General features: G+C 40.9%; 1 protein-coding gene and 1 long non-coding RNA gene across 2 annotated transcripts; one reads left to right on the top strand and one right to left on the bottom strand.

The window, feature by feature from the left end:
- The first annotated feature begins 5,168 nt into the window (after positions 1–5,168).
- LOC131427494 (uncharacterized) lies at positions 5,169–6,454 on the top strand. The gene is made up of 3 exons (XR_009229277.1): positions 5,169–5,368; positions 5,421–5,680; positions 5,744–6,454. It is a non-coding gene; the product is annotated as an uncharacterized LOC131427494 (long non-coding RNA).
- A 138-nt stretch (positions 6,455–6,592) lies between these two features.
- Positions 6,593–11,001, bottom strand: LOC131427492 (uncharacterized protein K02A2.6-like). The gene has a single exon (XM_058590728.1). The coding sequence runs from the start codon at positions 10,884–10,886 to the stop codon at positions 7,047–7,049; it is 3,840 nt and encodes a 1,279-aa protein (XP_058446711.1). The 5' UTR covers positions 10,887–11,001; the 3' UTR covers positions 6,593–7,046.
- Between the last annotated feature and the right edge of the window lie 3,491 nt (positions 11,002–14,492).

Here is a 14,492-nt window from a genome sequence, read left to right as displayed (position 1 = left end):
AACTGTAAAAAATTCGGACATACAGCTACTTACTGTAGTAATAAGTCCAAATGTATCAAATGTCAAGGGCCTCATAAGGATAATCTTTGCGATAAAGATGTTGAAAAATGTGTTTATTGTGGGGAAAGCCCTCATGATGATCTTTCAGTGTGCGCTGCATTTAAGCTGCGTAAAGACAAAATGAAGCTTTCTTTAAAAGCACGGTCTAAGCGCACATATGCAGAAATGCTCAAAACGGTCATACATGTCTCCCCTTTGGAAACCGAAAACGGTTTTTCAAATCTTGCGGAGCCAGAGGAATCTGACTCTGACGGAAATAGTGAAGATACCTCGTTTGTCACTCCTCAAGGGTCTGTTAAGAGGAGATTAACAAACCACAAAATACCAAAAAAGACACCTAAAATTATACCTTCAAAAAAAGATCCCCGTGTTAAAGCTAAAAAGCCAAATTTAAAACCAAAAACTGTGCCTCCTGGTTTGTCAAATTCACAAACCAATCCAGGAACTAGCTCAAGAAAAGACAATAATCCAGTGGGCTCCATTTCACATTCACCAACAGGATTACTGAAATTTTCGGAAATTGTAGAATGGATTTTCGCTGCATTCAATATTTCTGAACCTCTAAAGACCATCATAACAGCATTCCTTCCAATAGCTAGAACTTTTTTGAAACAGTTATCAGCTCAATGGCCAGCTCTTTCAGGTTTTGTATCATTTGATGGATAATTTATCATCCGCCGCAAATGATTCAATCACTGTCCTGCAGTGGAATTGTCGAAGCATCATGCCAAAACTTGATTCATTTAAAGTTTTGTTGCATAGTCAAAAATGTGATGTATTTGCTTTGTGCGAAACATGGCTTACATCAAACATAGCCTTAAATTTTAATGACTTTAACATTATACGCCTCGACAGAGACTCCCCGTATGGTGGAGTGCTTTTAGGAATTAAGAAATGTTATTCCTTTTATAGATTAAACATTCCTTCGACTTCTAGTATAGAAGTTGTTGCTTGTCAAATAAACATTAAAGGAAAGGACATTTGCATTGCTTCGGTATATATTCCTCCAAGAGCTCAAGTTGGACAACGACAGCTTAATGAAATTGTCGAAGCCCTTCCTGCTCCACGTTTGATTTTAGGAGATTTCAATTCGCACGGAATGATGTGGGGTTCCGTTTACAATGATAGCAGATCATCTCTAATATATAATATTTGCGACAATTTTAGCATGACGGTACTAAATATGGGTAGCATGACACGGATCCCAAGACCTCCTGCACGTCCAAGTGCATTAGATTTATCTCTTTGTTCGACTTCAATTCGACTAGATTGCACCTGGAAAGTATTTCCTGATTTACATGGTAGCGATCATTTACCAATCATCATCTCAATTAGCAGTAACAAAGGCATTGCTAATTCAGTTAATATTCCATATGATTTGACAAAAAATATTGACTGGATTAAATACCAAAGTAATATTTCAAGTGTCTTAACTTCAATGGAAGAGCTTCCCCCACTTGAAGAATATGACTTCCTCGTTTGTTCGATTCTGGAGGCCGCAGAACAAGCCCAAACCAAACGATTTCTTGGTCCATCGTCTAACAGAAGACCTCCAAATCCTTGGTGGGACAAAGAGTGCTCAGATGCTAAACACGCGAAACAAAATGCTTTCAAGACGTTTTTAAAACGAGGAGGAGGAACTCCTCAGAATTTTGAAAAATTCTTGGTTTTAGAAACCAAGTACAAGAACATACTTCGGGTTAAGAAATGCAGCTATTGGAGACATTTTGTGGAAGGTTTGTCAAGAGAAACCTCAATGAGCACTCTTTGGAATACGGCCAGACGAATGAGGAATCGTAACGTAGGAAATGAGAGTGAGGAGTACTCGAATCGATGGATATTTGATTTTGCGAGGAAAGTTTGTCCAGATTCCGTTCCTACGCATAGCATTGTTAGGGAGTCTTCTTCAAATGATGATTCCATTGATAGCCCCTTTTCAATGATGGAATTTTCCATAGCACTCATGTCTTGTAACAATAACGCTCCTGGATTGGACAGAATTAAATTCAACTTGGTGAAGAATCTGCCCGACCTCGCAAAAAGACGTTTGTTGGAATTGTTCAACAAGTTTCTTGAGCAAAATATTGTTCCACCTGACTGGAGACAAGTGAAAGTTATCGCCATTCAAAAGCCGGGGAAACCAGCTTCCAATCACAACTCATATAGACCCATTGCGATGTTGTCCTGCATCAGAAAATTGTTCGAAAAAATTATTCTACGACGTCTCGACACTTGGGTCGAGACGAACGGTTTGTTGTCAGATACTCAGTTTGGCTTCCGTAGAAATAAAGGGACGAATGATTGCCTTGCATTACTTTCGTCTGACATCCAAATTGCCTTCGCTCAAAAGCAACAAATGGCATCTGTATTTTTAGACATTAAAGGAGCATTTGATTCAGTTTCCATTGATGTTCTTTCAGACAAGCTCCACCAACATGGACTCCCAGCGGTTATAAATAATTATTTGCACAACCTTTTGTCAGAGAAACGCATGCATTTTTCACATGGCGATTTGGCAACAATCAGAATTAGCTACATGGGTCTCCCGCAAGGCTCATGCCTCAGTCCGCTCCTCTATAATTTTTACGTGAATGACATTGACAGCTGTCTAGTAACCCCATGTACACTAAGACAATTGGCAGATGATGGCGTGGTTTCAGTTACTGGATCCAAAGCTATTGATCTGCAAAAACCATTGCAAGATACCTTAGATAAATTGTCCGTTTGGGCTGTTCATCTTGGTATCGAATTCTCTGCGGAGAAAACAGAGCTGGTCGTCTTTTCAAAAAAGCATGATCCCGCGCAACTTCAGCTTCATATGATGGGAAGAATAATCGAACAGGTTTTGACTTTCAAATACCTCGGGGTGTGGTTTGATTCCAAATGCACGTGGGGAGGACACATTAGGTATCTGATAACGAAATGCCAACAAAGAGTAAATTTTCTTCGAACAATAACAGGGTCTTGGTGGGGTGCTCATCCGCAAGATCTAATAAAATTGTATCAGACAACGATACTTTCAGTGATGGAATATGGATGCGTTTGTTTTCGTTCCGCTGCAAATTCTCATATTATCAAACTTGAGCGAATTCAGTACCGTTGTTTGCGAATTGCTTTAGGCTGCATGCATTCGACACATACAATGAGTCTTGAAGTTCTGGCGGGAGTTCTTCCATTAAAAGATCGATTTTGGGAGCTTTCATCACGCCTGCTAATAAGATGTGATGTGCTGAATCCCATGGTAATTAATAATTTCGAACGACTAGTCGAGCTTCGATCTCAAACAAAATTCATGACAGTATATTTTAACCATATGTCACAGGAAATCAACCCTTCAAGATATATTCCTATCCGTGTCAGCCTCCTAAATGTACCTGACTCAACTTTATTTTTCGACACATCCATGCAGCGCGAAGTGCGTGGAATCCCGGACCACCTACGCTCTATGGAAATCCCAAAAATATTTTCAAGTAAGTTCAGGCATATTAACTCTGAGAAAATGTTTTACACGGACGGATCGCGAATGGAAGAAGCGACAGGGTTTGGTATGTTCAACAATAATGTTTCGGCCTCATTCAAGCTTCAAGAACCTGCATCTGTTTATATAGCAGAGTTAGCAGCAGTTCATTATAGCTTGAATGTAATCGTCACATTATCTCCAAACCATTATTTCCTCTTCACAGATAGTCTGAGTGCAATTGAAGCCATTCGCTCAAACGCTGCTGGCAAAAATGAACCGTTTTTCTTGGGTAAAATAAAACAGTGTCTGAACGACATATTGAATAATAATTATCTAATCACAATAGTTTGGGTTCCGGCTCATTGCTCCATTCCAGGCAATGAAAGAGCCGATATTTTAGCCAAACGTGGTGCTATTGAGGGTGAAATTTATGAGAGACCGATTGCTTTCAACGAATTCTATAGCGCGTCTCGCCAAAGAACACTTGCCAGCTGGCAAGCTTCTTGGGATAAAGATGATCTGGGTCGGTGGATGCACTCAATTATTCCTAAAATATCGACAAAGGCATGGTTCAGGGGACTGGATGTGAGTAGAGATTTCATTCGTGTGATGTCCAGACTCATGTCCAATCACTACACGTTAGATGCACATCTCCTTCGAATTGGACTTTCCGAGACTAATCATTGTGCTTGCGGCGAAGGTTACCGCGATATTGACCATGTTGTTTGGACATGCGTGGAGTTTCGTGATGTCAGATCTCAACTAATAAATTCCTTGCGTACCCAAGGTAGACTATCCAATGTCCCAGTTCGCGACATTCTTGCTTGTCGTGACCTTCCATACATGAAACTTCTTTATCATTTCATTAAATCCATTGGAGTTCCAATTTAAATTTTATTTTATGTTAAACTGTTTTCTCTTCCATGAGTTCAACCAATAGCCAACTATAGGATATTGAATATAAGTGGTGAACTGATACAAACAATCCTGAAATAGTTATAAGATCATGTACAAAATAAATGTATTTTATGTAATGTAATTTAAAATAGCAACTCGCTTGATAAAAACAGTGTTTAGATTAACTAATGAGTACCAACATACTAATATGATATTCGAAATGTATTAGGTTTAAACTACTATGTATTGTGGATGCCACGGCGAAGAAAAACTTATGTATATTGCCTATGAAATAAACGTATTTATGAAAAAAAAAAAAAAATAACAGATACCTTGGATACTGTTGTTCAAAGACATGTTTATGTAGATAAACAAAACTAACACTTAATCGATATACCAGTCGCGAATTTTACCACTGTACTTAAGAACAAGAATCGGCCCTTAAAAGTTAAGTGAAGCGCTATGCGATACCGATATGTTATATCATTTTATTTGCACCACCAGTAATTAAATGCACCGGAAATTTGATAGCATAGCAGTTACCAATCAACTACATCAGCATCTCACACCATCTCAATTAGAAAAATTCAATAATGTATTGAAACTGTTGCATAGTTTTCAAAAAATATTCAAATTATGCGACTAAGAATTTCTTCTAAGTAGATCGTATCATCAGCATTACTATTTTTTCACGCCATTAAGACAAACTTTTGTTTTATGAATTTTGCTAATCCTAGAATAGTTTTAGCAAATACAAATTATAATACGGAATACTTCGACAAATTTTCAAGGACACATTTTGCATCGTGCGGTACACTGTCAGAGTGACAATGTACTTTAACGAGTTTTCTATAAAACTAGTAACACTGAAGGGTAAGAACAAGTTCACCATAGTTACTGTTTATTGTAGTGAAAAATAAACTTGAACTATGTTGTTGTGTATGAGATATGGTGAGAATTTTAATTGTATGCATTCCTATTATTAACGTTCTGTTACTTGCAGGGTTTAACAGTTTATTTACCTATAGATCAGTTTTGGAGAGCACTTTTGGAAACACACTGAAATGTTACTTAAGAAAAACTATCATGGGAACCGACAAATGCAAAACTGATTTCCTAGCACAGATTAATCAGACGCTAGCAATGTTCTTAAAACGGGCAGAATGGTTATGTAATTCTCAAACGAATCATTGTCTCCAATAATATCCACATCCGTTTTGAAACCAATTTATAAGAATCAAATGCCTATTGATTTTTCTGCAAGTGACTATTACAATAATCTCAAAACGTACACATTTGGCATATTATCACTTTATTCACCCGTAGTTAGCAGTTCAATGGAAATCGTTCAAATGCTAGGCTGACTCACGGATTCGTCATTCCTCGCCGGCAGACCAACGGAATCGGTCTCCAAAGTGATATGGAATGTTCTCAATCCAACTGCATGTTCCACTGTCTAGTCTGTTTTGGTTGCCGCTAGCTCAACATTTGGTTGCGATCGCCATATTTAAGGCTATTCATGAAAGTGTACCGGGATATGATCGGTTGGAAATGACCGATTGATATATATGCGAATGAGGTAACGAAAATTGGTGGCTGTATTATTAAGTCACAGTCATCTTAGCAATTCGACTCCGACAGTTTACTTGGATGATCTGATTCGTGATTTCAATTCGAGAATGGGTACAAATCTTCCACATTTGAGATATGAACAAATTCTGACGCAAATTCTGAAGTTGAAGGACTTTTTAATTAAGTTCGATGCGAGGATTTGCATTGTTTGTATGTACTCTACTTTAGATACTGGCTTCATCAAGATAAACTAGTCACGGTCAAGAATGAGGAAGGATTTGAAATCACCGGTTTAATCAAGAGCATTAATGAGTACTGATATTTGCTTGTGGAAGTGGACAAACACGTGAAGCCGATTTGAATTCATCCTGATGGAAACTGTTTCGATATGATGAAAAAAGGTTGATAATTCCAAAAAACTGATCAAGTTTAGATTTGATACTGTAATCTAATATTGTAAATCATTTGTTGACGTTTTAAATTTTTTAAAATCGATTAATTTCTAGGAATACAACAACTAATATTCAAAAATAATATTTTTATTTGCAGTATAATTGCAATTATTCCATATCGGATTTTGTTTTTTGTCCACCTTGGCTTTTCAGAAATTTGCTCCTTGGCTTTTCGGAAATTGCTCAGTGTTGTGGGTGTGTTCGGAGGTGACCGATAATGAATATAACACGACCCAAACATTAAAACTGACTTTATTAATAGACGCACAGTTAGAGGTAAAAACGCGTGTTCCTTATTCTACTACATATCACATTCTGATTCTGACACATAGACCGGATGCTGGTCGGTGCATCAACTGAGTGACAGTCGGGCTGCCACCAGTGAGCCCAGCAATTACTATTGGGTTCTAGGGATGGTCACGTCTCCAACATCTCCCCTTCTAATACAGCTGATAGGGATCGAACCATTGCGGAGCTCTTCGTACACGCGAAGAGCGGCGAGGAACCTGTACAGCTGAGTCGGCTTCATTAGCAGACTGAAATTCTGATGTTGAATTTGGCGTTGTCGAAGATGACGAAGACGATGCTGACAACGAAGACTCTGATTACAATGTGGGCCTTCTCAACAAGGTATTTGGTACTGACGACTGTCTCGAACTAGAGCAGCTTGGAATGGATGCTACTGGTGTTGAGTGTGCTAATGGATCTGGTGTGCAACGGGCCGGAAGGTTCCAAGCATCGAGTAGAATGCTGAGAGGAAGTTTCGTTCTATCTGTCAATGCTGATACTCTGCGACTCTCTGAATTAGCACGATCTCGAAGCTGGTTAACGTGGGACCGAATAAGCTTACTATTATCGAGCTGAACGTTGTACATTGCACGACCTACACGTTCCAAAACTGTTCCTGAAACCCAGTGCCATTGGTTCTTGACGAATACTTTTGCATACACCGTATCCTTAACGATGAATTGTCGCTTTAAGGGATGAATCTCGCTCGATTGTTCCAATTGTACACGATCGGATGGTGGACGGAGCAGATCCAAAATAGTACGAATCGGACGACCGAACAAAACTTCTGCTGGTGATTTGCCGTCTGGAGAAGAAAAACAAGGTGTACTCCGGTAAGTTTGAAGAAATGTACTGAGAGCATCACACATTGTCGCTCTCCCCTCCTTAATCATTTTAATCGATCGTTTAAACGTATCCACGAATCGCTCGGCTTGACCGTTCGATTGAGGGTGGAACGGTGCTGTTGTAAGATGCTCGATGCCGTTGTTCGTACAGTACGATTGAAACTCTGCACTGGTGAATTGGGATCCATTATCACTCACCAGTGTCTCTGGCATTCCCAAGCGAGCGAACAGATCTCTGAGGATTTTCACTGTGGCGGCTGTAGTGATACTTCTCGTCTGCACAATTTCAGGCCATTTCGAAAAAGAGTCTACGACAACCAGGTAGTATTCCCCGTCGATCGGTCCAGCATAATCAAGGTGAACGCGCTGCCACGGTTTCGATGATTTAGGCCAAGACAACGGCGCTGACTTCGGCGGTGTTTTCGCAGCCATCGCACATTGACGGCAGGATTTGACGAAATCAACAATGTCGCTGTCGAGAGTTGGCCAATAAACATATGACCTGGCAATCGCCTTCATTCGCTGAATTCCAGGGTGGCCACGATGAAGTTGATGAAGACTACGCTTGCGATGGGGCGATGGTATAACCAGTCGATCGCCGAATAGTATGCAGCCTTGTACCGTGGTAAGAGATTCACGTCGAGCATAAAACCGTTTGAGCTCTGCATCGGTAACGGTTTTAGGCCACCCATCAAGGAGGTAACGATAAACTGCCTTGGTAATAGGATCGGACTGTGTAGACTGTTGTACGATCCTAAAACTTAAAGGAAGAACGGTTAATGCATCTTGTGTAACTGACCTTAAGTCATTTTCCAGAGAGACCGAAGCAATCACATAATCTTCCTCAGGCCTGACGTGCTGGCTGATCAGACGGAAAAGTATGTCAGCATTGCCGAATTTCGCTGTCGGAACGTGCTCGATGGTGAACTCATAAAGCAACAGCGTAAGAGCCCAACGTTGTAATCGGTTCGATGTGTAAACAGGAATCCCTTTCCTTGAACCGAATATTCTCAGCAACGGCTCGTGATCTGTCTGAAGATGAAAACGACGACCAAACAGCATTTTATGAAACTTGGTCACCGCAAAAATTATCGCAAGTCCTTCACGATCGGGCTGACTGTAGTTTTTCTCTGCCGCTGTTAATGCTCTGGAAGCGTGGTATACAACTTTGAGAGTGCCGTCCGGAAATTTGTGTGACAAAGTAGCACCAACACCAACAGACGACGCATCTGCCGACACCACTATATCAAGTGCAGGGTTGTAGTGTGTCAACAGTAGGTCAGATTTCAGCAACTCCTTAAATTTGTTGAATGCCGCCTGGCATTCTGCTGTCCACTTGAATTTCGCATCCGCTTTGAGCAGCTTATCAAGAGGATACCGCAGACAGCGCATACGAGGAACAAATTTTCCGTAGTAATTAATTGCTCCTAGGAAGGACCGAACACCAGATACATCAGTGGGTGGTGGCATTTCGTTAATGGCTTGAACTTTTGCTGGATCTGGGCGAAGACCATTGCGGTCAAGCAGATGACCTACATATTTGATTTGAGGCTGAGCGAAGATGCACTTTTCCACTCGGATGGTAAATCCAAACTCGCTGATTCTTTGAAACACTGCGCGAAGGTTTTCCCAGTGTGTCTCAGTAGTGACACCACCAACGACGACGTCATCCAAATAACCACACGTATGAGGAAGACCTGCCAGCATTGTATCGATAAGTTGCTGGAAAGCTCCCGGTGCTGTTTTGACTCCCGGTGGCAGACGATTGTACCGGTAGAGTCCACGATGGGTGTTGATGGTTAATAAATCACGACTACTTTCGTCCACCTCTACTTGCAGGAACGCATCCGACAGGTCGATTCGGCTAAATACAGTACAATTAGCCAACTTATTGAAAATCTCCTCCGGTAGCGGTAACGGGTACTGATGCGGTTGCAGTGCATTGTTGAGACCTGTAGAGTAATCTCCGCAAATGCGAATGGACCCGTTCGTTTTTCTGACAACGACGATGGGTGCTGCCCAGTCCGAAAAGTCTACCGGTGTGATGATTTTTGCTCGTTCCAGTCGGTCAAGTTCGTTGTCAACCGTGCTGTGTACTGCATAAGCCACTGGACGATTCGGACGAAAAACTGGAGTTGCATCTGGTTTCCGTTCCAATTTCACTTTTGTTTTCGTGCACAACCCTAACTCGTTTCTAAATACACTCGGGTATGCCGCTTTGAGTGACTGCAAAGTGATAGCAGGAACACTGACGTTGTTGCAGTACATGTTAATGGGTAATGAAAAGAGACCGAATGCTTCCATCAAATCGATTCCGAAAAGATAAAGCGAGTTTTCGACCACGTAAAACTGACAGTGATGTTGTTCACCGTTGAAAGAAACTAGACAGCTGAACTTAAACAAAAACTGCAATCGGTCGCCTGACGCTGTTGAGGCTAGCTCATTTACTGGTGCAGTGGGTGGTTTACCTATTTTCTCCCACAAGCGTTTCGATACGATGCTAACGTCAGACCCCGTGTCCAACTGTAGACGCACCTTCACACCGTTCAGTAAAATTTTAACAAAACGGCGTTTTTGATCGACGGTATTTATACGGAGACTTACGGTTTTTGTTTTTAACGATCCTGGGTGCTTTCTGTTTCGGCTGATCTTGAAATTTCGCTTGGCAGAGGAACAATATCCCTCGCGATGTCCGATGTTGCCGCAGTCCTTGCATCTGTGGCTCCGATGAGTGCAGTCTCGAACGAAGTGCATTCCCCCGCAGTACCAGCAGGGTGTAGAGGGTATTTGTTTGCTCTTGTCTGGTCCGGCTGACTCCACTGGTGGCTTATGTTGACGTTTTGAAAACTGCTGTTTTCGCTTGATGAAATTCACTGATGACGTTGATGCTGATGACTCGATCATTGCCGTGTCCCGTTTCAGGCACAACAATCGCTGACAATCTTCCGAAAGATGCTCTAGTGTGACGTCATCACGTTCTTCGATTTTCGCCAGCAGCCGCGTTCGTATTTCGCCGTCTCCCTCTGACTTTAGCCCGCAAACAAACATTAAGCATTTAAACTGCTCTTCGGACAGCTTGCTCAGCTCGAATTCAACACAAGTCTTGTTGATTCGACAAGCGTACGTAACATAATCGTCGGTCGGTTGTTTGGTTACCTGTAGACACCGATACCGTTTACTGATGACAGACTCAGCAGCGCCGAAAAGAATTTTCAGCTTTTCCACTGTATCGCTGAATTTGTAATCTTTTGGCGATTTCGGCAAGATGTAACTCACGTAACGTTCGTGTTCTGCTGATCCTAGTTTCCGCATGAGCAAGCGGACTTTCGCTTCATCATCCAATCGTGCGGCATCTTGCTCGAACAAATCGTCGTATCTGCCATACGATGCAGCGAAGGTTATGTTTCCGTCCGGATCGTAGCGAAACTCTTTGATGTTGTTCGCCAGCGAGTCGAGAATCATTTCAGGGTTTGGAGGGACCTGAACATTGATCGATGATATGACACTCCGGAAGAAATCTTGCTGCTGCTGCATTAGCTGTATCTGCTGCTGCTGCATGAATAGCTGCTGCTGCTGCATAAGCTGCTGAAAGAGCTGGTATGTGGTTTCTGTAGAAGATGAGCTGCTATTCGCTGATTGTTGCGATGATGGTGGACCGTTGAAAAATGGAGCTGAATGACGCAGATGATTTTGCTGCATTCCCGGGTGCTGTGGACCGCCAGGTAAGCCGGTTCCCGGTTGCTGATGCTCCGGATTGAGGTTAGATTCCGCCATGCTTCTCGTTTCCTCGTGGGTGATAAAGATTAGCTTCTGATCGCCAATTTAACTTAAATCCTCGTCGCCACTGTTGTGGGTGTGTTCGGAGGTGACCGATAATGAATATAACACGACCCAAACATTAAAACTGACTTTATTAATAGACGCACAGTTAGAGGTAAAAACGCGTGTTCCTTATTCTACTACATATCACATTCTGATTCTGACAAATAGACCGGATGCTGGTCGGTGCATCAACTGAGTGACAGTCGGGCTGCCACCAGTGAGCCCAGCAATTACTATTGGGTTCTAGGGATGGTCACGTCTCCAACACTCAGTATTATATGTTAGAATGTCTCGGCACTGTTCACCGAATCGTTATGGTAGCCATCCGTTCTTCTCATTGCAAATCACTCCCGTGAGAGGAGTTGGAATTTTTCCAACATCTGCTGAATGCGGGGAATCTTTACGTCATAATACTAATAGAAAATAATTATATTAATAAGTATCCATCGTGAGAGAAAAACTGCTGTGTCTGCCACCGTTCGGGATATAATCAATTTGTCTGGGTCACGCATAGATGAGTGACTATTGGGAAAACGCATACACAGCTTGCATTTGTTTCTCTTTTAACTTTTATTTTATCGTGTAGAGCGCTAATCCGACGACACGACCTGCCACTCGTCTATTTAAACTGTATCGAAAATTTAACTACCCCTCAGTAACTGGTAATGTCAAAACGAAGTTGCTTGAAAATCTATTGAAACTGGCAACAAAAGTAGAAAGCTGTTGATTTTAGATAACAGTTACCATAACCATGGCTACGTATGTTTTTCAATGGAACGGACTATATAAATAATCTCAAAACAAAAACAAATTGTTTCTGTGAACCAGTAGAAATGTGGATTTCTGATTCTTTCGGACCTCCTATGTACGATGATACGGAACGTGATTTCGTGAATCACGCCGATCGATGCGTCATTCTCTTTTTAAGCTACTATCAAGCGTGTACCGGTCATAGTGGCCGTATTGTGGAGGATAGTGATTGTACACGTTCTACCTTGAATAACCGTCGTGCGTAGAGATGGGCAAAACAGTTCATTTTAAAGAACCGTTCAGTGATGCAGAATTCTGTTGAAAGAACTAGTTCGTTCGTTCTTTTCATAGTTGGTTTGTTTGTTCAAAGACTGAACGAGAACTCACTTTTGTAAGCTCAAGCGAGGAAAAAAAGGTCCCTCGAAATAGAACTGAGGTTTCGTGACGAAACTTTCTTATTAGTACCGTTCTTGAAAAAAGGTTGAGCGAGCTTGAAAAACGAAAAAAAAGATCCCTCGACTTTGAACTGAGGAACTACCGTTCTCGAAAAAAGAACTATAGCTCGTTCATTCTTTCAAAAGAACTAGTTCTTTTGAACCGTTCGCGAACGAATTGCCCATCTCTAGTCGTGCGGGACCTTCCCGAAATTGGAGCGCCATTCTACCGAACGAGAATGGGGGAACCTATGTTTGAATCAGGGCGCGGGTTGGCCTAGATATATTCTAGGATTCAATCCAGACCGTCGGGAACAAATTTATTTTTTATTTTTGTATCCGTATTCTACATCATTACCGTTAGAACATTAAAAAATGCTCGATCGATAAATTGTTTATATTTCTCGATCATGAATTTGATTTTTTACGAAATCATTGCAGCTAGAACATGTTGACTGTTTAGCATTTTCATTGCGTACAATGGAAAGATGACCTTGAAGTTACTGAAATATTGAACAAAATCTGTAAAAATGTGTACCATTCGCGTATCTTTTGCGTTTTTTTAAATTGTTTGTTTATTTACTTTGGAGCTCCTTGGTAACTAGTTCGTAGCAACCTAAACAGTGTTGCTCAAGAAGATTATTTTTATCATTATCAAGGGGTCGCTATATTTGCGGTAACTGGCGGTGAATCGTTAACAGACAAATTCATTGCCAATTTTTCTTCGGAGTGCCTTGTCGTGTCGTCGGCTAATCGCTGTTTCCGTGGTTCGTATACGAATCGTACCCATGTTCCACACCAAGGCCCGTTTATGAAATAAAGTCCCATCACTGCCAAAATATATCGCAATTCTTCATCCATCGATTAGCTGGAGTATACCTTTGAATTTGTTGCAATACAGCAACGGAAAACATAAACAAATAAACTTGTTTTGCGCCGTAGCAACTAGCATAAAGCGTTGCCAGAAACGATCTTCTTCCACATTTTCAAACTATCGCAATGAAAGGGAGTAATTTGCTAGGCTTACTTGTTCAGGCTGTGAACCAAACATTGTCGGTTCGTTTGTATGGGACTTAGGAGTATTATTATTTGTATTTGGTTTTAGTATGACATCTGAATAATTCTTGGAAAATTCTCTTGAGAAGACTTGAAACGCATCTTCAATAAAGATCTTCATGGAATCAATCAAGCTTTTTACCATGATTTAGCAGAGAAATAACATAAATAATGCATTTTTTGTTACTGACTCTATGTATAAAGGATCTTTGAAAATAGCTTAAATATAATAATGGTGTTTCAAATCGACATCACAGAACGCAGCAATTTCATTATCGTTCTTTTCTCAATGATTTAAACTTTTGTGAGGGTTCTTCTAGTGTTACGAAATAATGTTTTTGGTCTTAATTGAATACATAATAGACGAAATAAACATCCTGCTCCACTTTTTTTCGAGTTCTAGAAACAATAATTTTACTTGATTATTAGCACACAAGAGAATATATCGCTTTATTTCGGACTTAATCCTTTTTTTCTTGCATTTTCGTGGCTACTGACAATGGATCGGGATACTTTTTCTATTTGTTTGTTTATTTCTATAATTGCGTTTCATTGACAAATAACGCATAGCAACCAGAACAGTGTTGCCTAAAAAGATTAATTTGATCATTATCAAGGGGTCGCTATATTTGTGGTAACTGACGGGAAATCACTCACAGACACTTTTTATTCCGATTTTTCTTCGGAGTGCCTGGTCGTGTCGTCGGTTACTATATAGAGGGCCAACTTGACCATGTGAGTATTAGGCTCTCTGACAGCTCACTTACAACCATAAATGCAAATGAGATTGGTTTGTTTTCATCAGGAAACGCATGCATTAAACACGATTCAGACGATCAATCAACTTCCGTCGACG

Source organism: Malaya genurostris, chromosome 2, assembly GCF_030247185.1.
Source record: "Malaya genurostris strain Urasoe2022 chromosome 2, Malgen_1.1, whole genome shotgun sequence".
Lineage (NCBI taxonomy): Eukaryota > Metazoa > Arthropoda > Insecta > Diptera > Culicidae > Malaya > Malaya genurostris.
This window is presented reverse-complemented; position numbering and strand designations above follow the sequence as displayed.